Source organism: Heloderma suspectum, chromosome 5 (assembly GCF_057233095.1).
Source record: "Heloderma suspectum isolate Gila_16-S chromosome 5, 16-S_ref, whole genome shotgun sequence".
NCBI lineage: Eukaryota > Metazoa > Chordata > Lepidosauria > Squamata > Helodermatidae > Heloderma > Heloderma suspectum.
Genome location: NC_139462.1, coordinates 98,516,661 through 98,542,504, shown reverse-complemented (window position 1 = coordinate 98,542,504; position 25,844 = coordinate 98,516,661). Strand labels below are relative to the sequence as shown.

Here is a 25,844-nt window from a genome sequence, read left to right as displayed (position 1 = left end):
ATTGATTAGGCACAGCAATTCCACTTTGTGAATTTGGTATCTCAAAGTACCCTCTTATAGTGAAATCCAGTATTTACCACTTACCTTATGTATGTATTACATTTATATCCTGCCTGTTTTCCTCCAAGGAACCCAAGGCAGCATACATAATCCTTCTCTCCATTTTATCCTCACAACAACCCTGTGAGGTGGGTTGGGCTGAGAGTCTGTGACTGGCCCAAAGTCACCCAGTGAACTTCCCTGGCCGAGTGGGGACTCGAACCCAGATCTCCCAACTCCCAGTCCAACACTCTAGCCACTACACCACAGTGGCTTTACCATATCAGACTGAGTCACTGAAAAGTAAGGGGTACAAAGTCAATACAAGATGTTTATCCTTTAATCGCTAACATAATTTCAATCTTTTTTCTCTTAGTTCGTAAATGTACAGCACATAAGCAACTGGAAATGCAAAGGTTAATATACATATTTCCTGAAAAAATATTTTCGGGGCAATTGTTGAAAAACTGGATCTAACACAAAGGAATTGGATACACACACATTTTATCAAATATTTATTTCAAATAATAGTCCTGGACAAACCATTTAAAAGCCCCCAAAAGATGCTGATTATGTTTGTCTCACATAGAAACCTCACTTTCTAGCTGTCAAGAACTTGGCCAAAGCAAAATTGGCAATAGAACTAAAATCAAGAAAATCTAAATGAAGTTAGCACATCCATCTGAAAAGGTAACACTACTAAGACTGCAATCCTGTGTGACTTATTTAGGCGTGAGCCCCACTAAATATAGTGGGACTTACTTCAGTAATCATGGAAAGGACTGAGCTGCGGGATACAGTAGTTAACAGCCAGAACCTAGAAACAGCTAGCAAAATGCAGAGATGCAACTAAGAGCAACCATTAATCTGCATAGAAAGAAAACTAGAGAAGGCCAAAAGGAATGAAAGGTTGAGCAATTAACTATAAAGTATGTGGAGGATAGGAGAACAGGCTTTTGACCACCTCCCCCTTACATTTAGTTAATATTCTTCAAGCTACATTGTGTGTGGTGTAATGCCTCCATCTTAAAACTATGTATTTGCATAGAAATACTATTGATCTATTAAATTGGGTTCCCTGTGCTCAGAACAACAGTATGAGAAGGGAATCATCACTAGCAAATCTGCCATCCTAAAATTCCCTTGTGAGTTGAGTCTCATTAAAATGACTGAGGCTGCAATTCTATGCACAAGTACCTGAGAGTAGGTAAACCCCTTTGAACACAGTGGGACTTACTTCTCAGTAAACATGCATAGGATTGCACTATGAGTCTTACTAAAGAGTAAATCTATTAGTAGGATCCATCAAAAAGGAAGCTGGTCTTTCATTGCCAACTAAAACTAGTTAAACTAAGGGAGGTATATCTCAATAAAATAAAATTTAAGATTTAGTTACATAAATATATGTACCATTGATGAAGATATCCAATTTATATCGAAGATGCACTGAACATTGCTAGTAGCCATGAAACCTGCTATGTTCCTGCCAGATCAGATATTGCTTTCATATGCCGTCGTGTGTTATATTTAGTGTTTTAAGACCTACTCCTGCCCAGGTAGGGTCAATGCCATTCTGTGTGAGGTCCCAGAAATGGCCTCCTGGCTGTGTTCCATGTGCTTGGCATCACATATAAACCCAGTCACTGATATTGCACATACAACATTAACATGCCAGTGTACTGCGGCTGGGGAGTAGGCAATGTTGCAGGCTAATAATGCACCTATATGGAAACAACGCAGCACACATGGAACACTGGAGAGGGGTACAGTGTTGCTATTGTTTAAAAAAAAAGAGACACCCAGTGTCACAGTTAAACTGGGTCCGACACCAGTCTAATAAGACTTTCAGAATCTAAGCAGATTTATAACACAGTACATAGGAACATATACAGTAATTGCACAGCTGATAATTGTCAGTTTTTTTGTTCACTGGACAGCCACCTATTGAAATACAGAATCTTTAAAATGAATCGCCAGCTTTTTGCATAACTGAGGCTGCAATCCTATACATGCTTACTTGTAAGTAAGTCCCATTGAACTCAGCAGGATTTACTACTGAGTAAAAATCCATAGGACTGGGCTGAAAGTGCCTTACCAAAATAGGTACTGTTCCTAAGAAACAAAACAAGAAACAAACATATTATGTTATAAATGAGATATTCTCACATACCACCACACAGCCGGCTCCAGCTGGACTGACACCTCACCCTCCACTGTGCCGTTACCACCAGCTGCCCTGTGGAAAGAATTCTAGAAGGGAGAAAGGGACAGGGGCAGGCAGAGACCACCTCAGGCCCCTGCTCTGGCTGGCCTGTCGTTCCTTCCCCTACGGAGCCATTACCATCAAATGCCCTCTGGGAAGAATACATAATAGTTATTTAAAATATTTTTATAGTGACTTTATTTGCATATCTCTCTCTTACTTGTCAACCACCTTGGAAGGATTTCTAACCTGAAAGGTGGGAGATAGAAATCATTGTAATAAACAAATACATAAATAAAGTTGAGCTCCTCCTATCAGGACATTTACTGTTTTAGCTGAAGCTTTTTGCTAGGAAATGATGGATTTCCATGTATTAGACATTTCCAGTGGACGATGGACATCCCGTCAGAAAAGTAAAAACCCTAGTTTGGCCCAACGCACTGTTGTTATTAGCAAGCAACCCCTCATCGAGGTCTAGAGTCACCAGAACAAAACTTTAAAAAATGAACAAAAAAGACATTTTGGAACAGTGATGTCTGAAATAGGAATTCTCTGTATCACTTGGATGATCTTCATAAAACCAAGGGCATTTCTATGCAAGGCTTTTATTGTGCGGTCATGATTGCTCACTCACAGTAGCTCACAAGTCCTTTAGACGATGTCATCCTCCAGGGCAACTGCTGCTCTTCGCAACCATTATCACAGGTTTTTTCATAACAAGGAAAGTCCAGATTTTCTCTCAATCCTGCCATAGAAGCCCTGTGTAAATGTGCAATTCTGCTATACCACAGTGCCATCTAATGGTTTTATAATGAAACATGGAAAGGCAAAGAGAGAAAAAATGCCAGAAAAAGGCACGTGTAAAGGAGACATTCTTAACTCTGCAAAGAATCTGGAAGCAGAAGCCCCAGTAAAGATGTGGGATAAAAGCCTCATGTAGAAATGCCCTTATAGGACACAACATTACCTTTCCTGCTGCAGCTTCTCAAACCATACCCTAGCAGCCATCTTACAGTTCTACAGCTTCTCCTACTCCCTTCCAAAATGCCCTGGCTTTGATGTCCCATTACAATATCACCCCAACAAGACTTTTTCTTATTTATGTGTTTAAACATTATCCTAAAATTCATAGAGCCAAAGGAACATCAGAACAGAAATGCCAAGTGGGAAGTAGAATTTTAAGCTGCTTTTTAAAAAGTAGTACTAAGATTGAGTTGAGAGAATTCACTCACATTGTGCCTTCCTATACATCCACTCTTGAGTGTAATCTGAATCCATGAAAAAAAAAATCCATGAAAACAAAATGCTCCCAGAAGTGCCTTGTTTATATGAATCTTGATTGAATTCCCTCTGAATTAAGCCAAACATTTTTATTATTAAATGAGGGCAAAAAGGGCTGATGTGCCTAAAAAGAGACATATCTTCCCTACCCCATTTGTTCTACCAAAATGTACACTGAAATATTTAATATTATGATTTTGTTTTTTAAAACTTGCATTTACTGACATGTGCTATCAGTTTGGAGAGAATATGTGCAGAAAATACAGGACAGACTCAGGAAAATGGTCAAAGGTAGCGGAATAAAGAAACTGAGTAATGTCAATATTCATGATATTAAAAGTTTGCACAGCTTTGCTGAAATTTCAGATCCAAAACCATTTGTTTTAACTGCTTCTCCCCACCCGCCAAGGGATTGTACAAATAGCCATGAAAGCACAGAATCTTAGGCTGCAATCCTACACACATGTACCCACTGAACAGAGGGGGACTTATTTCTGAGTAAACAAGCATAGCTTGTGCTGCTTGACTTCTGGAATGAAGTCTCCCTCCACAGTTCTCAGAAGCTCGTCTTCGTTTTTTCTTTTCATGACTATGGGACTGCTTAAATTCATGTGGGTTTTGGGAAGGTCAGCCCCATAAACATCTCATATACTCTCTGCCCCCCTGTCATTCCTACAGCTGGTCATCATTATAGGCTGATCTCAACTACTTGCTGCTCATACGACTGGATGCACCTGTAAAAACCCAGTAGGAATTAAAGACACATTTGTGGAAATTACAGCTGTATTTCTATTCACCATTGCCTGTAGAGTCTAGCCCCTTGAAATCAGGGTGCATATCATCTGTCAAGCCAACAAAATAAACTGGAACTAATGGCTTGCCCTGAAATTTCCAAGTGACAGTAAAAGAGTTCTCTCTCCCCCTCTCCCCTCATTACCCCTTTGAGAGCCAAAGCTTGTCTTTGGTGCCATCCCAAGATTAAAAGCAAAGTAGCATTAGCAGATAAATTAATCCATCAAATTGCATCATAGATATAAGTGTGGATTAGTTTTGCTCATAAAAGCCCCATCAAATTCTTCCCTTAACCAAGCAGACCTGTCATTCAACCAGCTGTAAAAGAGACCTCTAATAATAGACACTATGTCTAAGGAATGACTGGAACCATTTATTAGGAATGGTGAAACATTTGAGGCCTAGAGCCTCAAACGACAGTCAACCATCTTACAACAGCATACATCTGACGACAACAATCAGAGTTCTTCCCAGACTGCCTGGGAGAGGCTGATGCCCCCTCCAACAACTATTTACTCTTCATTCACTACAGTCTGATTTCATGCATTTAACCTTACAACCAAGCAGACACTGGCTGCAGTTAATGTAATGCTGAAGGTGCATGGCCATACAGCTCAACCCTTAGACTTTAATTGTAACAAGGAACATAATCCATATGTTCACATCCAGGGCTGGTGCCAAAGGTAGGTGTGGTCAGGCACCTGCCAAGGTCCCACACCCCAATAGGGGCCCATTGACAAAAGCCACCTGGAGTTGCTGCTCACGGTTGCAACTTGCTTGCTCCCTTGCCTCTCACTCTGGCCCGGCCAACAGTGGGGGGTGAGAAGGAGGAGCACTAGATGCAACCGCCCACTTACTAGTTCTGCTTGTCAAGCAAGCAAGTGGCGAGCATGATGAGAAGATGGACAAGGAGCAACGGCAGCTGGTGACAATGGCGGTGAAAAGGCAGACACCCCGAGGGAGAGTGTCTTGCCCAAAGGCCCTCAAAAACCTGGAGCTGGCACAGTGCATATCCATCACCATTTGTTAACTTGATGGCCTACTCAGTCCCCAAACTGCTGTTTGACCTATGCCCATTGCTCACACCCAATTCAGAAGCTCACACCACCACTTTAAGGCTGCACTCCTATACACCTTTACCTAGGAGTAAGATCAATTGAACGCAATATGATATACTTCTGAGTAGAAATTCATTGGATTGCACTGCATATCTGCACCTTGTCACCCAGATTCCATGTTATTAAAGAAGCATTATTACCTTTAGTGCATAATGGACCTCTGCCAGTAGAGAAATCTAGAGAATGAATGTTTGCACATCTCCAGGAAGAGCCCTAAACGTTGTACAAAAAGCCACAGCTCGAGTCAGCTTGACTTTACTTGCCAAAATAAATTGCAGCAAAATGAAAAAGGGATCAATGCTTATCTACCATGGCTAGAATATCCAATTGACTTGTCTGATGTTTTCCCTGCAAATATAAAATCATGCAAATGAGTATATTACATCAGCTAATTCACAAGAAAGATTAATCATTGTGTCAGAGATAACATGGCAGCAAATCTACTTCTGGAATTTTTACATTAGCCCTTAGGGATTCAGGTACCCAATATTTAAACCTAGCAAGTTACCACCATATAAATTCGGTAGAATAGTTTAACTATTGTTGTAATATGGTAGTCCCATGTTTGAAATTACTCTTCTCTCAAATTTTACAAAAAGAGAAGATATATTAAACATAGGGTAGTAGGATAAAAGAAAGAATATATTAACAGTTACAAGTTATTTTATTACTGTGTGGCAGAAACAATAAAATTAAACTTTCTTCTTAGCCAGTAATAGACTATGTGTTCCTTCTGCTACAAATACATTGAAAACTGAAAGACAGTACGCAGTCTGCACAACCTGTGATCCACTAAGCCCACAGGTCGTATAGACCCGCTGCCCCTGTTCATTTTCTTGCAGTTTTGGTTGACTGTTGTACATGACAGCAGGGGGCAGTAATCAGCTCAATGGGTCACAAGTTGTGCAGACATGCTATAATACTATGACATATCAGGTTCCAATGTCATATTAAACTACAGCACCTCCTGTCTAAAGATGTAGCTGTCCATATGGCTTCTGATTGCACTTACACAGTGTGGGGACTTGGTCATCCCTTGCTACTCTTCCTCTACCATTGGTGCCTTCAGACACCGGTGAGTCAACAACCTGGTGCAACCTCTTGTTTAGCCACTAGACAGCTTGGGCTGTTCTTGTATAGGACTTCCCAATAATCTTGAAAAAAATGGTATAAACCTTCTCTGTATAAAATAATTTTGCCTATTAATTTTTTAGTAGGAATAGAAGTTTGTGATTGTTCTAGACTTGGCCATAGCTCAGTGATAGTGATATCTCAGAGTTGGAATTGGAGGCAATGTATCTGAACTCTACAGGTCTTCATCCACAAAATGTGTAAAAATGAGACACCAACAAGTTTACAACAGGGGCAGGGAACCTCAGGCCTTGGGAGTAAAATCCTGGGCCCCCAATCCAGCATTCTGAGATTCCTCCAGATGGCCATGCCCTCTTTCTCCTGGCCACCAATCATCTGCTAATTGTTTGATGGTTTTCCAGCTTTTGTGCGGAAATTTTTGTGCTGGAAATTTTGTTTTCCAGCTTCCTCATTCTAAAATGTTGAGATGCCTCTCCTAAGTTCTATTTACTGGCAGTAAGACCTTTAAGCTATTAAGCCATTATCATGCTGGTTTGGGGTGTATTTTTGATCCCACTTTTTTTGCCTTTGGCCCTGTCCCCTTTGCTTTCAGCCCCACTTACTACCAGAATACAGACCCCAAGAGCTTTTCCAAAATTGAATTCAGCCCTTGGGCTGAAAAGGTTCTCCACCTCTGGTCTACAACAAAAGATATTCATGACTGGTATCAGGATGAGACCCTCCTCATCCAAAGGCAATCAGTTAATGCAAACTGATGCATGATATGATGGTCCAAAACTACCGTTGGTTGTTTGAAACTCCTACCGCTCACCAACTGAGATATCTCTTTTGCAACAAACTTTAAACTGCCAGACCAACTTTATGTGGTCATCAAAATCCTGCTCCAGCAACAAATAAAGGAACTATTTCCTCATCATTGGGCTGGATGATTTTTGACTTTGTCATACTTAAGAATAGATCTGCTGAAATCAATGGGCCTTAAGTATGACTAAATCTGGATCCAACCCATCATTTTTCACTTTGAATTTGTCTAATTAAAACAAGGCTCTAAAACAAGTGCACACATTATAGAATTGCCTTATGAATGAAGAAGATACCCTTCCCCCTGGCTCATTTTAATCTCATTTATAGGTCCTTCAAGAAATATTTTAATGGAACCATCTTGGGTTGTTGAGTTAATTTTATAATGAAACTATATAAATTCAATCTTTGAATTTAAATTGCAAATACATAAAATCAGAAACATTTTTCAAACCATTCCTCTGGTATAGTTTAGAAATGTGTTTTCCCAAATATAGTTTATGGAGTTCAGTTGCTAAAAGGATCCCTTTAAATGTTTGTTTTCCAAAATGAAAGGAAAGATTTCGAGGAAATAAGATCAAATAAGAATGCCAAGGGAGGAAAAATAGACTAATTTTTTTATGATTAACTTTTCTACTTTGTATAAAGATATGCTGCATTTTCTGATTCAAATTCCTGATCTGTGTGCCATGTGACTTTCTGTATATGCTTTTTACACATTCAAATCTAACTTTTTAGAGTGTGTTTTGTGTATCATTTTTGTTGAGGCTTTTCCTTACTATATATAAATGCATGTGGAGGGGGGAGCAGTTTGCACATAGTTAAAAAAATCTGCATAATGTAGCATTAGAATCTTTTGCTGTCAACACAAATGTTCTTTCAGATGTTTTTCCAAAGCTGTTTTCCTGGACTAGATTGTACATTTTTATATGTTTAAAAAAATCCTGTAAAGCCCACAATACTGTGATAATTTTCATATGCTGATTCAACTGATCTAATATAGGGCAAGGGCCCAATCCACCACAAAGGCATCCTGTGCAAACCCCATTACTCTTGCTCAGTTCTCATCCATTGCATTGGGGCCCACGGTGCCATTGCAGTTTGGGGACAAGGTGACATTCACCAAAGCCCATTCTTGGCTATATTAAAGATTAAGCTGCAAAACAAAAGCAGTGTGTTGTAAAAGCGTTCGTGATTTTTCTTTTAAACCTCACAATAGATGCAGCAGCATTACCATCATAGGATGAACAGCTTTCCTTCTTGTCTTTAAACAAAGGTTTTAATGTTTAATATTTGTGGTAGATTTCGGCTTTTGGTGCATGCAGACCCAGTGAACTGGCCACAGAAATGCTTCCGAAGAATAATCACATGCGAAAGGAACACTCCACCCCCAATGTCCTCCCTATAGAGTGCCCCTATAAAGGGCTTGTGGCAGAACTCACTGGATTGTACTCCAGATCTTATAGCCTTCATTCAAGTAAAACACTCACTGCTTTCCTTGGATATTTTGTATGTACTCTGCAAGTCTCGAATCATGACAACAATTCACAGAAGCCATGAATTCCAATGACAGAGAAATCATGCCTTTACATCAAATTGTGCTAAGTGTCTAACTGTAGCATCTACATTGGCTAAGTACCCACATGCCAGAAAATATGAATTTGCACAAAAAGGGTACATTTCTACAGCCTCAGGTGAATAAAAGTTACAGCCCAACTAAGACAGTAACAAGCTAGATATCATCAGCACATTTCACACATTGACCATTTGCTACCAAAGTGCATGCATGTTGTGTTAGCAAATTCTACAGATTTTAATGCTCTGTTAGCATTAATGGATCATATTTGCTAAGCAGTACAGTGTAAACTCTTCATTTTAATTTACAGCTTTACTCATTGCCTTATCGCAATATTGGTGTTCTAAAGCAATCTACAGTTAACAAGTCCTTTAGACCCTTCAAAGCAATCTTATGTGGCTAATGAGATCTTTGTAATCATAGAGTTGTTTGTACTTTAGCATTGGTAATCCAAAAAAAATGGCACCAATCCTAAATTACATCTTAATACAGTCTGTGTTCACCTCTTTCATTTGTACTATGTCCTTCCTCAGGGTACCCTTAGGATTATCCATTTTATCCTCCCAGCAATCCTGTGAGATAAGCCAGCTTGATTAATAGTAACCTTCTCAAGCCCAGCTAGTAAGTTTCATGGCTGAGCAGGAATCTAAGCCCAGGTCTCACTACTACCAGTTAACATTAGATCCCTCACATCACACTGTATCTGAGGAATGATCAAGTCCATACAATCAGAGTTGGAATGTGCCTCAAGGTCATCTAGTCCCAATCCCTGGCCAATGTAGGAAACCCACTGCTACAGCATTGGTGGCCATCTAGCCTCTCCTAGAAAACCTCTATAGAACGATAAATCTTTCTGATCTAACACACTGCAACACATGAGCCATCTTCCTTTAAAATTATTCATTTACTCTGGGCCATTTGTATATCCACATCACAGATTCATCCTCTTTCTAGGTACACAGATATGGCAGCTTTTCTTTTAAATACAAAAAAAAAAGGTTTCAGACTCATCTTTTGATATAAGGTTCAACATTCCTGGTCCCATCTTTTCTCCTTCCACATTGACTTCCATCTGTGTTTTTTTCTATACTTTGATTTTAGTCACTGCATGTTGTAGGAACTGATGCCACCAGCTTGGAAACGTAATACTCAGAGAAATGTTAATTATTGCCATTTCCCAGCAACTATTGGCCTCTTTGTTTTTCACACTCGGTATTTAGTTTCTACTTTCCTGTTAAATGCTGCAATAACTGGCAGGTAAAAACCAAGAAGATACAAGAGAAAAAGTAGCATTATCTACCTGTATCATTAAGCCATTTTTCATAGCTTCTAGAAGTGTAATAAATGTAAATTCCATTAGCTGATGTATTCCTAGTAACCAAATAAACATTATTTTTAAAATAGCTTTCCATTGTACAGACTTGCTGTGTACACGCTGAAGATGTGAGAATTCTAAATTTATACGGAGACTCCAATATTTGTTACAAAGTTTTGTATGTATGTGTATAAATTGTCTGCCCCTTATATTAAAAAAGAATGTGTTCACAATGCAATTAAAAAAAAAGGTCTGACAACTAAGATGACTCACAGAAAAGGATATTGCAACATCTCTTCTCTAGTCACATTTTATCAGTCAATTGTAAAGGCATTTTAAACATTTGAAAAGCACTTGATATCTAAGTACTGCTTCAACAACACATGTTAACATAATTATCTTCTCCATGACTATATGCAATATTACTAGTGTTTATAGACAAACTACACAACTTGCAGCACCAAAAGGTATGTCATTAGGGTGGCTCTGCAGGCAGATTGACAAAGATTCAGATTATCATGAGGGGAAAAGAAGCCGTCATGATTTCTCCCCATGTGTGCCACACATGCAACAATTGTTTACATAATTATCCACGCTACAGCACGGGTTGGCGCGTCATCCAAACCCAGCCTTCGTACCTCCCCACAACCCATGACACGCACCCACACGGAGAAGCCACAATGGCTTTTTACCCCTGCAGTGGTGCAATCCCAGCCAAAGACTTCTAGAGCATACTTATTCACCCTACAATTTTTTTTTCTAGTGCTCCTGCACACTTGCCTTCCACTGAAACAATTCAAAATTGTTTGATGAACTTCTTTTTGTTTGATTCTACCCATGATTCCAGCTCTTGTTTTCTTTGCAATTTCTTTCCTACCCTTCTAGTAAGTTGAACACCAAGTTAGATCCCCAATTTACATATTCAAAGTTTTATGCCTGCCTTTCCAGGAAGGAAAAGTCACAATACGCCCAAATCCCCCAACTGTAAACCTGTCAACAGCACTGTCAAGCAGCCAGCATTGCAGTGCCCTACCATGACTTTCAGGTGCTCCAGTCTAGTCAGGCCCTGGAATCACCTCTGGCAGTTACAACTGCAACACACTCTCTCTCTCTGATTGATTGATTGATGGACTGCATTTATATCCCGCCTTTTTTCCTCCAAGGAACTCAAGGCAGCGTACATGATCCTCCTCCTTCCTCCATTTTATCCTCACAACAACCCTGTGAGGTGGGTTGGGCTGAGAGTCTGTGACTGGCCCAAAGTCACCCAGTGAGCTTCCATGGCCGAGTGGGGACTAGAACCCGGATCTCCCGATTCCCAGTCCAGCACTCTAGCCACTACACCACACTGGCTCTCTTAGCCATTGTTCTAGCTAAAGAAGAACGCCGCCACCACGTACAGAGCAAGGACAAGTGCTCTGAAAGTTTTCCTTCAAGAACATTCTTTAGGGAATTATATAGATACACACAGAATTACAGCAGAGACTAGTTCTTGTTCATTCTCATGGGCTACTATCACTTAAGATTCTATACGCTATTCTCTTGATAAGTATCATCTGGACCACTCCAATAAGGAGGGATAGTTGTGTAGGCTAAAATCTTTCAAAAACACTCTTGTTGCTGTTTCATAGTCAAACTGTATTTGTTTCATTAAGGAAAAATTATTTATTTCACACACAGGTCACAAACCTTAGTTAGTTAGAATACTTATGATGGGCCTGTGATGGTGGAATGCCTTTATAGGTTATTAGTGACATAAACAGCTGCTTAAGTTCTGTTAATTTCAGAATTGCAGCCATGAGCTTTCAAGACAGTCAGTTCAGTTGTATTAACCAAATTATCAATTTATGATAATATTACCAACTTTGTTTATGAATTCTCCCAAATAAGTTCCCCACATATGAAGGCCCAGTCTATGGTCAAAAGTCTGCTTGGCAAGTTTGATAGCGCTCCCAGAACACGGTCAATCTGACACACATAGTTGTGGACACATTTTATTGCATTTAAGAATTGGACTTATTCTGGACAACAAAGCATCTTTCCTATGCAGTGTGGAAACACAGCAGAACATTTTGCCTTTAGGTCTACAAAACATTTTCATACTTAATCTGTAATCCACTTATGTAAGTTCCAAGCAAAGCAGAAAAGGAATGTTTGCACCAAGTTCTTTGAGGTAACTGTTTGCTGCTTTGCTAGAAACACAAGAAGACAAAGTGCAGGATCTCTGATTAATTCTTTCACACAGTACCCACAACTTCAGATAAATGCTGCAGCAATCTGACAAAGCTATGTTCCTTTCAACATGCCCACAAGTTCGTTGTAATGTGCCTTACTATTTATATTGATCTGGTAAACTTGTGATTAAAGTTAGTCATTTCCCACTTTTATGTGCTGATATCAGCAGTTCAAAAGCATAGTTCCTTTGGTTTTGAAGAATACATGTCTATTTTTCCATCAGTGAGAAGTATCACGGGTCTCTGGAATCATTTCAGTTGCTGGACAACCTTCAAGGAAAACAAATTGGAAGCGGTAAGTCTAAATGACAAATCAGAACAACTCCGCATGTTCTCAAACTTAGACAATGTCTTACATAGACTTTTTAAATGTTCTGAAATATTTCAGTTTACCGTATGCCCGTACATTTTTTCCTTTGTCTTCTCATATGAACCATATGATAAAAGCCCATTCTTTCTACAAAACCAACAGGTGAGTTCCCAACCTTCTCCCATAAGATAAATGGTAGGCTTTCACTTGACTAATTAAACAATGGCAATTCCTGCTGATGGGTGTGCAAGGAAGGCGATGGGCCATAATCTCGATTCCCAACTTTCTTTAAAAAAAAAAAAAAGCAAGTCTCTAGCCCTTGTGGAACCTGAGATATGGAGCAAAATGTGCAGCCACTATTCTCAGTGTTTTTCACCAATTAATTAAGCCATAGCAATGGTTAACACACCCACTATCTAGAGAAGGAACTTCCTGGTTCATTTCTGAGCCTTTGGGGTGTCTTCCCTGTTAGGAAATAATTGCTGTATCCTAAAAACCAATTTAGAAATCCAAGAGTTAAGAGTTGCTGGGATAGGAAAGTAGTAAAAGGGTAAAGGTGTCCCCAACTAGTCGTGTCCGACTCTAGGGTGCGGTGCTCATCCCCGTTTCTAAGCCAAAGAGCCAGCGCTGTCCGAAGACGCTTCCATGGTCATGTGGCCGGCATGACTGAACACCGAGGTGCACGGAACACTGTTACCTTTCCCGCCGAGGCGGTACCTATTTATCTACTTGCAGTTTCTTGCTTTTGAACTGCTAGGTTGGCAGAAGCTGGGACTGAAGATGGGAGCTCACTCCGTCACGCAGCACTCGGGTCTCAAACTGCTGACCTGCCGACCTTCCAGTCTGCAGTTCAGCGTCTTAACCACTAAGCCACCGCGGCCCCTAAGAAAGTAGTATGTATGTATACCCAAATAACAACAACAGGAGAGGACTGCAAGCTGAGCAGGTCACACATAGACACTTAAACACCTTTGAAAGTAGTTAATGAAAGAAAGGTTTCAGCTGCAGGTAGAAATACATTGTTCGGACACCAGGCCTACTCAATGGGAAACAGAGGGGCAGACCTGGGATACACATTTCTCAGAGACCAGATCTATCTATCTTGGTGGACCTGGTGCCCAGGACTTGTCACTGCTCAGTTACTACTAGAAATCTACTAGAAATGGTGGACCGGTTCTCTGACGCTATCACAGCTTTTTTAAAATGAGCAACCATACACAAACTGTGCAGTTCCAGGAAAAATATGCATTTCCAAAGGAACATTGCTATAGTTTGAACACTTTATTTATTGAAAAAGGAATTTCAGAACAGTTTACAAAGAATAACAAGAGTCCTTGTACTCAGTCTTTCAATCTGCAAGATACAACACAAAAAGAATACAGATTTAGAGGGAGGAGGAAAAAAGAAAATTCAGGCACCAGTTCTTAGTTACAAAGTTCTTAGTAGTGTCTGTTTCAGCAGAGAAGGGCCAAGCGAGCTCCCTACAGCTGCTCCAACTCTGACCAATGTATGGTAGTCTCCTCCTTACCATGATGGTCTTTCTAAAAGGCAGTGGGGAGTAGCTTCCTAGAGATCCTTTGTACCCTGGCCAACGGCAGAGTCCAGAGAATGCTGCTTTTCAGACAAAATTTACACTGTCCTTCCCTGGTGGTTCCACTGCAATCCAGGCACAACTGGCATGTCCTAAATCAGAAGTCTTCAACTGATATAGTTCACAGAAGTCTGCTTCAGCCCCAGAAAAGGTTCCCATTGTGCAATGACATACACCTGTCCCATGACATAAGGACATAACTTGTATCTTTATAGCCAAGGAACTATCACTAGATGTGTCAGGGGAACTATTTTGGCCATTTCAGTTGTTGTTTTTTTAATGGGACACACACCTTATTAGCGGCTTCCAACACATTTATTAGGTTCTGTAGCTCTTCCTTATTCATTTCTATGGAGAACAACTTGATGTCACCATTCTCTGTCAAATCCAGATCAAGATTTAGAAGTGGCATTTGCAGCATGGATAGCTTATCACTAGAGAGGGCAAGCTGTACAGGAGAATAAAACAAAAAGCAGCTTTACATCACAATGAATGAACTTCATATGAATGGAGGCTATAAGGTTGACAATACTTTCTTTTCTTAACTCTACAGTAATGATTGTGTACATTCAAAGGAACCCACTTCTTGTAGTGTTTTCACAGTTTGGGTGCAAACTTATTTCGTGAAGGTTACTATCATTATACATGTTTGAAGGTGAAGAAAAATAACATTTAAGACCTCTGCTTAGACAGAAAGCTGGTCTTATTTAATGGCTTCCAGAACAAATTTAAGTAATACTGCCACAATTAAGTCAGCCAAAGTACATTAGAAGAGTAATTACTCTTCTGAGCAAACATTTCATGTTATGGACAGATGTTCTACAAACTACTGGTTGTGCTACTCTCATTAATGTGACAGAACTGCTATAATAGATCTAATTCTCATCCTTTTATATAGATTTTAAAACACCCTGGAGGTTCTATATATAACCCAAGGAGAACTGCATGATGTGTTAGCATATTTTTTCTTAAAACCATCATGTTATACAATGCAGCAAACATAGTATAAGCCAGTCCAATTCAGGGGAGTGAGGAGATACTATGTCAGCCTTTGCCAATCTGGTGCCTTCCAAATGTTTTGGACCTGAACTTCCATCAGGCCCAGCTAGCAAGGCCAGTGTCCAGGAATGCTGGGAGAGGTAGTCCCAAATATCTGGAGAGCACCAGGTTGGGAAAGGTTGTACTATGCTCCATCAGTTACATTACCTGTGTATTATGTAACACATAATAGCCCACTTTCTTCCTATGTCCCTTCACAATCTTTGATCTACCTCTCAGGGGCAATATCACGATTATATAAGCAGCTAGATAACTGAACAGTTGTGCAAATCTGTTGCTAGATACTGTACACTATTATTTCATTTTTTAATTAGTAGGGGATATCTTTGTAGCTTATGGAAATTTTCAGGCTTCTCAATTAATATTATATTTCTAATCTATTTGTTTATTATCACATCCTGCCATGTTCTGTACACAAGATTTTATCAGTCACCGGTTTTTTTTAATCATTCATGAGGGAGTGCTCATGTTTTCCCTCCCTGACAATAGGAGCTTCTTTCCTTCTTATTGATTTTCCTTTTAGACTAGCAGTGTGCCAACTTCATATGACCGTGACTCCTAGCCATGGTGGCTGTTCCTCAAGTACAGAACAATTTCCTTCCCTCTGGAGACACATGCCAAAATTGAAAGTACTCATGGCTAATCACAGTGATGAGGGGTTTCCAGAAAACTTTAAATCAAGGAATTTTCTGATCAGACAGATTGGTTGGGATCTGATTTTGTATTATTTTGTCATATAATTTAAGAGAGAAAAGCAAAGTATCCCATGTTACTTTTATTTGCAGAATAAGCATCTCAAATGTTTTTTCACAGAAAAAGGTATTTGACCTTAAATATCTTATACAGGGGGCAAATCAGGATTGATTTTGTGTAGGGCAATTCTCACCTTCATCTTTAATGCATATTTTAAGACCTTAAAAATATTAAGTAAAAGGAGCAAGTTTTTATCAACAATTTCTTACTTTTATGGCGGTTTTGTGATTTATGGATTTCCTTGCATATTCCATCCTGTACTGCTGTCCTTCCTGCCTCCGTTCCACAGGTCTCCTATCTTTACTTAGATGGTAAACTTTGAAGCATGAACTTGCCATTTTAACTTCTCTGTGAAGGATTTAATTTCTCTTGATACAAATTAATTAATAATAGAGGTCACCTTTCCTTAGCTGTTGGAATGGAGGTAAGGCAAAACCCAAAGAATGTAGTGGCCTGATTGCAATATTTAACCCCTGTAGGGTCAATTGGCCCATTATTAATTTATGACCTTTTATAGTCCCAGCTAAACATTTTCCTCCTTCAGGAAGAAGAACACCTGGGCTACATCACCCACCCCTTTCTGGTTATTTTCCATCTGAGTCCAGAACTGAAATTGCACCAGTCTAGAATTTTCAGCAGCACCCAGCCATCCTGACAGAGGCAAACTACATGACACTAGTCCAGTCTAGTCTAGTTGCCAATTACCAAGCTAAACAAAATGCATATATATTAATCATATACTTTGACGAGTAGAGGTAAAGAAAGGAACTTCCTTCAGTTTCTTCTCATTTACCTTTGCTTCATCCTCAGTTGGTCTGCCATAGTGTACACTTCCAGGCTGGACACTGTATATTGTGTAAATGTTTCTAGACAATTGAAAATGAAAATATTGGTCTAACCTTTAGCTGCCAGTCAAAATCCAGGAGCTGTGATGAACAGATAGCATTTGTTCTTTCAACCAAGGCATGCCTTATATCGTGTCTCCTGCCTTTCAAGCAAGTCATTACTGCTCTTTGAGAGTCAGAATTCAGCTCACTCAATGGCTGAATGGCCTACAAAAGAGAGACCATCATTAAGTAGCTTTTAAGAATACTTGTCGCATATAGCAGGAGCGAGATTAAGTAGGCACAGAAATAACTGGATGCCATTTCTGCTGTTATTCCAAGCACTGACTAAAAATATGGGCCTTCAGTCTTGCATTTGGGAACCACACATGTACCACCTCTCCACAGAGTTGCTCCCACTACTCAAATAGTCATGGAATAACAAGTAACTGAGCCAGCACATTTATATGCGGTACTGTGAGATGCCAAACAGCATATTTAATTAGCCTTGTAGAGCAAAGTTACCATGCAAGGAAATGCCTGAAAGAGGGATATACCTATGTGGTACACTGTAAAAAAAATGAGGCCAGGAATGACATGGCATCCAGCAGCACCTAGCACAACCCAACAGCTCCAGCAGGGAGAGATGCACAGCTCTTTGGTTGGGCTGCGAATGTCTGCATTTGACACCACTCATCTGTTTGATCATCTGGGGACTATGCGTCCTCGAACCATGTAACTGTGGATGTATGCATGTTTCCTGGCTGAATAATTAAAGCCATGGTTGAAAACAAGTCAAGTACTTCTTAAAAAAAAAAAAAAGTGACTCAATTGGAGAGAATTAAGCATGTACTTAACTCTCTCACTGTAACCCATGGGACCTAAAGTGTTTAACTTTGTCTGGATCGTGCCCCTGCAATTTTTTTATACTTTATGAATTACACTTGCTTATTGTGAAAGTATATTGGATCATTGCTTTTCCTTAACCCTATTCACGTGTTCTGTACCTGAATAGGGTAAACATGCAAGGCGAAGGAGTGCTCCAGCCCCGCTCCCCTCCGTTATTGCATTTGTTGCCCTCTATTTGTGGAGGGTGACTGTTTGAAGAAGAGAGCCTGCTATAGCCATAAAGGCTCTCCATACAAGCCCCAAAGCAGATTTTCCAGAGTTCTTGCTCATGTGGAGAATCTCCAAGGATAAAGGAGGCTCTCCTCTTCACAGAGTTGTCCTTCACGAGTTGAGAGTAGAAAGACATGATGGAGGAGAAGGGCAGGGCTAGAGCACTCCCCCTCATGCATTTGCCCTATTCAGGTTCAGAATGCCTGAATAGGGCTCTCATCTCACAAGCATGAGATTTTAAATGCATACAGAACTTAACAGAAAAATGCAAAGGACATAATTGTTCTTACAGTATGCATTGTTTTTCTATTTTTATATTTAATTGTTCTCAGTAAATCTTGGGAATTCTTATACTGAAAAGTGGTTTAGGAATGGTTAAATATGGCCAGAGGACTAATGGCCACTGAGATGCTGTACCCCCTGCTTCCCAGGAAGAAAGAGCACCCCATCACAGCAAAGAGAAGACTAGCCTAGCCATATCCATCAACCAGAGAAGGAGCAATTGCACGAAGCTTCCTTCCCCCCACTTGTTTTGGTTCCACTGCTGCTGGCACTAACCACCTACATTCACTATTAGAGGGAGGGATGTTCTATAAGATCTATCAGAAGTTAGAAAAGGGGCTAATATCCAGGGAATAAAAATTCAAACAGTACAGATTATTCAAACAGCTGTCTGAGAAGAAAAGCCCGTTAAAACTGAATGTTACCTTTATAAATTTAATTAGACAATATGTGATAAAAATATTAGATTATTATTAGAACCTACAAAAGGTATAGAAATCACTGACCCGGTTCACACGATCACCACAGCCCACTGTGGCTTAAGCAGCTCTCAAATAACCCTACAACAGAGCATTGGTTATTTGAGGGTTGTTTAACCCTCAAACAACCCCTGCCGCACAGGTTCAGACAACATGACAAACCATGGCAAACCCCCGTTGGGGGTTAAATATTTAAAATGGCTGCCTGCATGCAGTGCAGCTATGTTGGGCTGTGGTGATCATGCGAACCTGCCCATTGACTAAAGTACTCATTTATAATCTGTTTTAATTTAAAGTTACACACTGAATTTATCTCTGCTAATCTTGCAGTGGATGCATGCTGAAGATATACAAAGTCCTGCTTATAACTTTTCTGATAACAGATTTTCTTTACCTATATACATTTTGGCCTAGAACAGCAAAACCAAGACTTTCTTTTCCATCTCAGATCTGATTAACAGGTACTCATTCATACCTCTTCATCCGAGAGATCTTTGCCAACTGTGCTTTTGAAATACGCCGCAGTTTGTTCCAGAACCTCCATCCACTCTGTCAAATTCCAAATAGTGTTATAGTCTTGATATCGAGGGTATGCACGACCACACATCCCATCAACTACTTTGTGAAAGAACTGGAAGAAATTAGTATACACAAGGCTTTACAAGGATAGTTGGTTCCATCAACGGGTCACTCTTTATTTAGTATCAGTACAAAATGATACCATAACAGATTGCTGTATGGTTACAAATGTTACAATTGGTAAATTTGTAATCACAAGCACCAAACAGGACCGTGGAATATCTACATCGCTATTTAATACTGAATCATTTTTAATTAAGAGTTTAGTCACATGCAAACTGTGTGTTGAATTTAATTAAAAATAATAATAAAAGTCTCCTGTGGGGCTCTGGGAATGCCTTTCAGAGGACAGACAATTCTGCGGAAGTTACTGACTGAATAATCCAAACCTTCCCTAATGTAGAGATGGGTCGGAATCAGCTACCCTCGGAGATCACCTGTTGTACCTCATGCTCAGGCTGTATGTACCTCCTTTCAGTCTTTTTAGGTGCAAGCGTGTAGTATAAAAATACAATAGGCAAAGCCAATAAAGGTGCCATTTGTCAGGGAAATTGTGGCTATCGGCAGTGATCTAATCAGGCCCACTGTAGACACACGGAAGAATGATTGTCCCCCAGCAGAGGCCAAGCGGGAGGAGGAAAATTAAAAATACAAAGAACACTAGCAGTTCTTTCATAGCACACTACACATGTAGTAGTATAAAATTACTGATTTAAGGCCTAGCAAGAGTTGAATAGGATATTGTATTAAAAAAAGCTTGGAAATAAAAATGTATCTAGAGAAACCATGTAATGGATAAAAGAGAATTTGACTTAACAAGCAGAGAAGGAAAGACTGATCTTGACATGAAGTGCAGATGAGGGTACAATAGCAGGAGTCAAAGCAGGCCCACACATCTTATGACCAATCAAGGACTCAATAAACCTTTGTTTTTCATATTGTACTTGGAACTGCAAAAACAGGGAGATTGTCAAGTACCTGATACATCATAATATGTTATCTGTGGGATGCATTAGGTCGGCTATGCTACGCAAGCCAGAGTTGAAAAAAAGAACGAAGATACCATTTCACATTTTCCCATAAAGGAAAAGCAAGACACGTGTTGTGTGAACCCTGTCACACACTCTATAACTTCACCAGTGCAGAGGCACCTGTTCTTCTGAAACACTCAAAGTCAAAAACCTACTACCTACATTCATCTTAATAACAGATTCACATTTATCTACAAAGGAGCTGTTGTATAAATGATTCAAGATCAGGAATAATCTTCATCCAAAAAAATATTTTACAGGAAAAGTAAATATTGTAGTAAATATATAGATATACAATATCTATATACTGTATATAGGCACACTGTTTCAGGATGATCAAAGTATTTTATCTTAGGAAGTCAGCAGCCCTTACTTATGCTATTCATATCCTGCTCTTCCTTTAGAAAGTTCAGAGCAGCTTACACAGGTGGTCTCCCTTCCAGGTACTGATCAGGTCTATACATGCTTAGTTTCAGCAGTATTACAACATTCGGTACTCACAGACTATATACCCCTAATCCCAGTTTCTTCCATTCTCTCCTTTCAACCAATGAATCCTACGCTTATATGGATGACCATATATTTAAAAAAGGGGTATAGTTCCTATTTTTTACGGGACTGCAAAAGCAGGCAACTAGCAACAGTCCCACCATTAATACCACTGTTGGTGGATTCTTACATTAACTGAGAAATGGGAACCACTGCCGTATCACCAGGGCAGCGCGACAAGACGTTGGGCCATGTGGGAAGAGCCCATGCAGTGGCACCTCCCCACATCAACTTTCAAAAGCTGATGTAATGCCAAGATGGGGAGTAGTCTCAGCTTGGGCTCTTCAGCAGTACAGGAAGGACCTACCATTGCAATGCAAGAAACCACTCTAGGAAAGTCTCTGTGACAGAACTTAACTAGCAAGCCACATCCTCAGTTGCTACTGTAAATAAAACATCAGCTTGGCTAATGCTTGTTTACACTCCCAAGAAAAGCCACATAAGACTCCTACTAGGCATTAAAAGAAGAAAACTCTCAACGTACCTCCTAAAGCTTGAACGGGTGAATCTGAAAACAGTTTCACCATAGAATTAGTGCCACGGCAACTCAAGTGTTAATACTGAACAAAATTAGACATGTCCACAAAACAAGTGTCCCTAGATTGTGTCTAGTGACCTGAAGTATGATCACAGCGAGGGGATACAAGAACATTAACTCTCTTAGCTGGCATACATATGGGCAGGTGTGGGAGCCAATGGTGTGGGAGTTGCAGTCACTCTCTCTCCATCCCTGCATTAGGGCTTTTCCACAACACAAGTTGCAGCAATGCCTCAGAGCCCTATGTGTTGACCAACACCCAGCAGTGGCATAAGCCAGTATCAGGGGAGAGGGGAAATGCCAGAATAAAAATGGCTCACACTCATTTGCTTGACTGAAAACAGAAGTCTCTCAAACGAACTCCACACACCACCTTGTGAACCCACATTGCTGAGTAATGCCAGGTTTGAATTCAACCGTACAGATTTTTTTTCAGTCACTGTAAGCAACAACAAGGAAGTACTGCATAGTCCTTAAGAGCAGCTATGGGCAGGGAGTTCTGAATGTGGGGTTCAGCTCTGGGAAAGGGTGTTTAACTCTTTCTTCCCCCGGGGGAAAACATACACAAAGACCACCTAGAGACCTGTTTTTTTTTTCCTGAGAGGTAAGTAGCAACTTCGGGGGGGGGGGGGGACTGAATGAAAATGGTATTGAGGTGGAATGGTCTTCCAATGTTTCTCCCCAATTCATTTTTCAAGGGTGGGGGAGGCAGGCAAGTTCATGGGTGCTTTAAAACAGAATAGAACATGGATATCCAAAAGTTTCACCTAGTTTAGCCAAAAACAGACAATGTCCTGAGTAGCTAATTCTTAGTGAGGTGATTTACTAAGCCAAACACTTCAATTCACTTCAACTTTTAGAACTTCAGGCAGAAAAAAAAAGTACTTTGAACACTAAACGGGCTTTCAGAACAATAGAACATTCAACCCTTAAAAAATCTAACCTTGCTGTAAATAGCAACTAAAGTATTTTATATTTTCCTTGTATAACTTGTTGTGGCAAGCAATAAATGAATAGGGAAAATTACTGTGGAAGGCATAATAGGCTCCTAACATTCTAGCATGGAGAACACAAAGATGGGGTTTTTTTTTCTGTTCTCTCACAGTACTAGAACTGGGACAAGACTACAGACGTTTAGAAGTAAGTTCTATTATATCTTCTACACCTCACTCAAAGGAGAGTATGCACTGGATTGCAGCCTGAAAGACCCAGCGTAATTGGCCATACATTCAGGACTGAAGGAGGTAAGTGTTGTTATTGGTATAGTATAGTGTCTAAGAAACTACAGCTGCAATCCTATGCACATTTATGTGAGAGCAAGTCCCACTGAATTAAATGAGGCTTACTTCTGGGTAGACATGCATAGGTTGCACCAGGAGCTATGAATCAGGAAGTCCCTGGTTTGAATTTCACCTTTTAATGACCACTGGCTTTCAGCAAGTCACTCTCTCAGCCTTGGTCATCCAGTCTACAATATAAGGGATAATATAGACTTGACATCCAGGGTTGTTGGAAGGATTAGAGCTAGAGAGTGCATGGGAAGCACTTTGAACACCTGAAAGTGGTCTACAAAAGCAGTTGTATTCTTCACACAGTGCAGGATTAATTGATGGATATTTGGCAGTGTACACTAGCTTAGACAGCCTTTTCTGTAAAGGCTTAGGCAAACAATTTTACTTTCTTTGGCATTTAGACAGGAAGGCCTGGCGTGCTATGGTCCATGGGGTCACGGAGAGTCGGTCACGACTTAACAACTGAACAACAACAACAACAACTTCTACACCATTGTCATTGCTGTTTTATTGTCTTTTTTTATCATAATCACCGAGGTAAATCCCCTTAAAGGGTGGGGGGTTAGTAGAAGAGCTTAATTTTTTTCAAATTAAAAAGTAGATATTTTATTTTGGCATAACCGAACACAAACAGGTTTACTGTTTGTTACGAATAAAAACATTCCTGGGAGGACAGGTCCGTCAACAGACACAAGGCAGGGGGGCTAAAAGTAGCGCCCCTCTGAGCCCCAGATGCCGGGCTCACACAAGAAGGGGTGGCCGTCGCCTGCGTGCCCTGCTTGTGAGGCCCCAGAGACATACGGCCGGCCACTGGTCCCATGGGACGGTGGCGGAGGCACCCGGGGTGGTGGTAGTGAGGGCTACCGCAGTTGCGCCTGCCTCCCTCACAGCCCCCGGGAGAGAATGGGCTTGCTGCCCTCCCCTCGCTCAACGCAGCTGCTCCAGCGCAGACAAAAGGAAAGCGCCTTCGGCCCAACTCAACCGCGGCGCCCCCGCCGCTCCTTCCCGCTCCGCGGACGCACACAGCCCCTCCCCCGCCTCGCGCTCACCTTCAACGTTTCCTCGACCGGCAACTTGTCGAGCAGCTTCATCTCGCCCCGCCCCGCGCGTGCAGGCCGAGCCCACCGCCCTCCCGCCCGGCGGGAAGCGAGCAAGGAGAGTGGAAGGGCCACGTGACCTTATCTCGGCTTGTCAGAGGATCCGACGAAAGTCGCCTCGCCCCCTCCCGCGCAGGAAAGGGGAGCAGCGCGCACGCGCAGCGCCTGGGAAACGTTTCTCCCGTCCTCCCTCCTTTCGCTTTCTAACGACAGGAGGAGCGCCGAGTGTGCACATCCGGGCAATTCTTGAGTTAGGCTGGTCCAGAGCTCTCGCTGCTGGCGTGGGCCGTTTCTCGATGGAATGGCGATTTATTCTCGCCGCGCGTGGCCCTGCTCATACAGATACTATCTTATTTTCGGAAGAGTAGCCGTGGTAGTCTGTTGCTGCAAAAACAACACTCCTGTGGCACCACAAGTCCCTATTATTATTGTTATTATTATTTTACATATATAATGAAATAAAACGCTAATCTGGGTTTCCAGATGGGTGGCTGCTACCAGCGTCAATCCTGCTGCCAAAAGGGCCGATCCTGCTCTTTCGAAGTCATTAGCAAAGCTCCCTTTGAATTTTAGGGATGCAGCTTTGCAAGTGAAATGTGCACGTGGACTAGTGCTCCTTAACGTTTATAGAATCTGCTTTCTACGGTTAAGATTTTATAAGTATTGCTATATAAATGCTATATATGCAGTGGAGCATGCTTCAAATCGGGTCAAATGTAAATTGGTTCCATTCTTTTGAAAACAAGACTAGTAAATTGTGCTTTTTATTAGCATAATTTCTGTTGGTGGAAAAAACATGCAAGCTTTCCATTTATGCAGAAGTTGGTCCCCATAACGTATACAGAACAATACCTTATTTGCCTGTCACTGATCACCACCAAATGGCTGGGTACTACTGGGGGGCGGGTTGAGGAGAGCCCATCAAATGACATTATGTGCCCTTGAATTTCGTGTGCTTTGGCTGGTAGCATTTCAACGTATTATAAATACGGATCAGTTTGTGTGTCTTGATGGTCTTTAAAATCTGTATGTCCTCTAATCCATTACCCTGTTATCCAAAATCTCTCTTTAGCTTTGGGATTGTTTGGATTCCAACAATGAATGTTGATTTAATATTTTGGAATAGTGTACAATTCTGGTCATCATGTCCCAATAAGGTTATTGTTGTAGAGCTGAAAAAGGTACAGAAAAGGGAAACTAAAATAATCAAGGGACTAGAGCACATCTCTATGAGGAAAGGTTAAAAGTATTTCTTAATACATCAATAACTTGCGGAATTGCTGCCAGAAGATGTGACTGCCACCAACTTAATCCCATTAATAATAGGGGGCTAGATAAATTCATGGAGGGTAAGGCTCTCAATACTACTAGTCATTATTGCTATGTGCAGCTTCCAGGTTCAGAGGCTATATCTTCTGAATTAGCAGTTGCTGAAAAACAGCAGTGGGAAAGGGCTATTGCCCTCATGTCTTGCTTCCCATAAGGCATCTGGTTGGCCACTGTAGAAGACAGGATACTGGGCTAACAAGAGAAGCCAATGGTCGGATTCAACAGGGCTCTTATGTTCTGGAGATAGAACCATGTTTGTTTGTTCATTACATTTCTATACCACCCAATAGTCAAAGCTCTCTAGGCAGTTCACAAAAATTAAAAACCTAAAATACAACATGATAAAACATGTAATATAAAGAAAACAAAGTTGGAATGAAATAGATGGGTAGGGAGAAGAGATTACACTCAAGATTTATTTATTTATTTATTTATATCCCATCCTTTTCCCAAAACTGGGACTAGTAGTAGTTACACAACATGTCTGAAAAAAAGGAAAGCATAGAGTGATTAAGAAAATACTACAAGAAGAAACAGGTTACATGCAGGTAGGACTAGAAA

At 40.7% G+C, this 25,844-nt stretch overlaps 1 protein-coding gene across 2 annotated transcripts; it reads right to left on the bottom strand.

Moving 5' to 3' along the window:
* Positions 1 to 12,198: 12,198 nt before the first annotated feature.
* COMMD8 (COMM domain containing 8) lies at positions 12,199 to 23,967 on the bottom strand. Of its 2 annotated transcripts, XM_084856857.1 has the most exons (5): positions 23,907 to 23,967; positions 19,344 to 19,499; positions 17,064 to 17,216; positions 14,645 to 14,800; positions 12,199 to 12,721 (listed from the first exon to the last, which is right to left on the bottom strand). In XM_084856857.1, the coding sequence occupies exons 1-5, from the start codon at positions 23,946 to 23,948 to the stop codon at positions 12,701 to 12,703; spliced, it is 528 nt and encodes a 175-aa protein (XP_084712983.1). In that variant the 5' UTR covers positions 23,949 to 23,967; the 3' UTR covers positions 12,199 to 12,700. The 2 variants fall into 2 exon arrangements, with proteins under 2 accessions (XP_084712983.1, XP_084712982.1); XM_084856856.1 differs by lacking the exon at positions 12,199 to 12,721 and having other exon boundaries at positions 14,042 to 14,800.
* Positions 23,968 to 25,844: the final 1,877 nt, after the last annotated feature.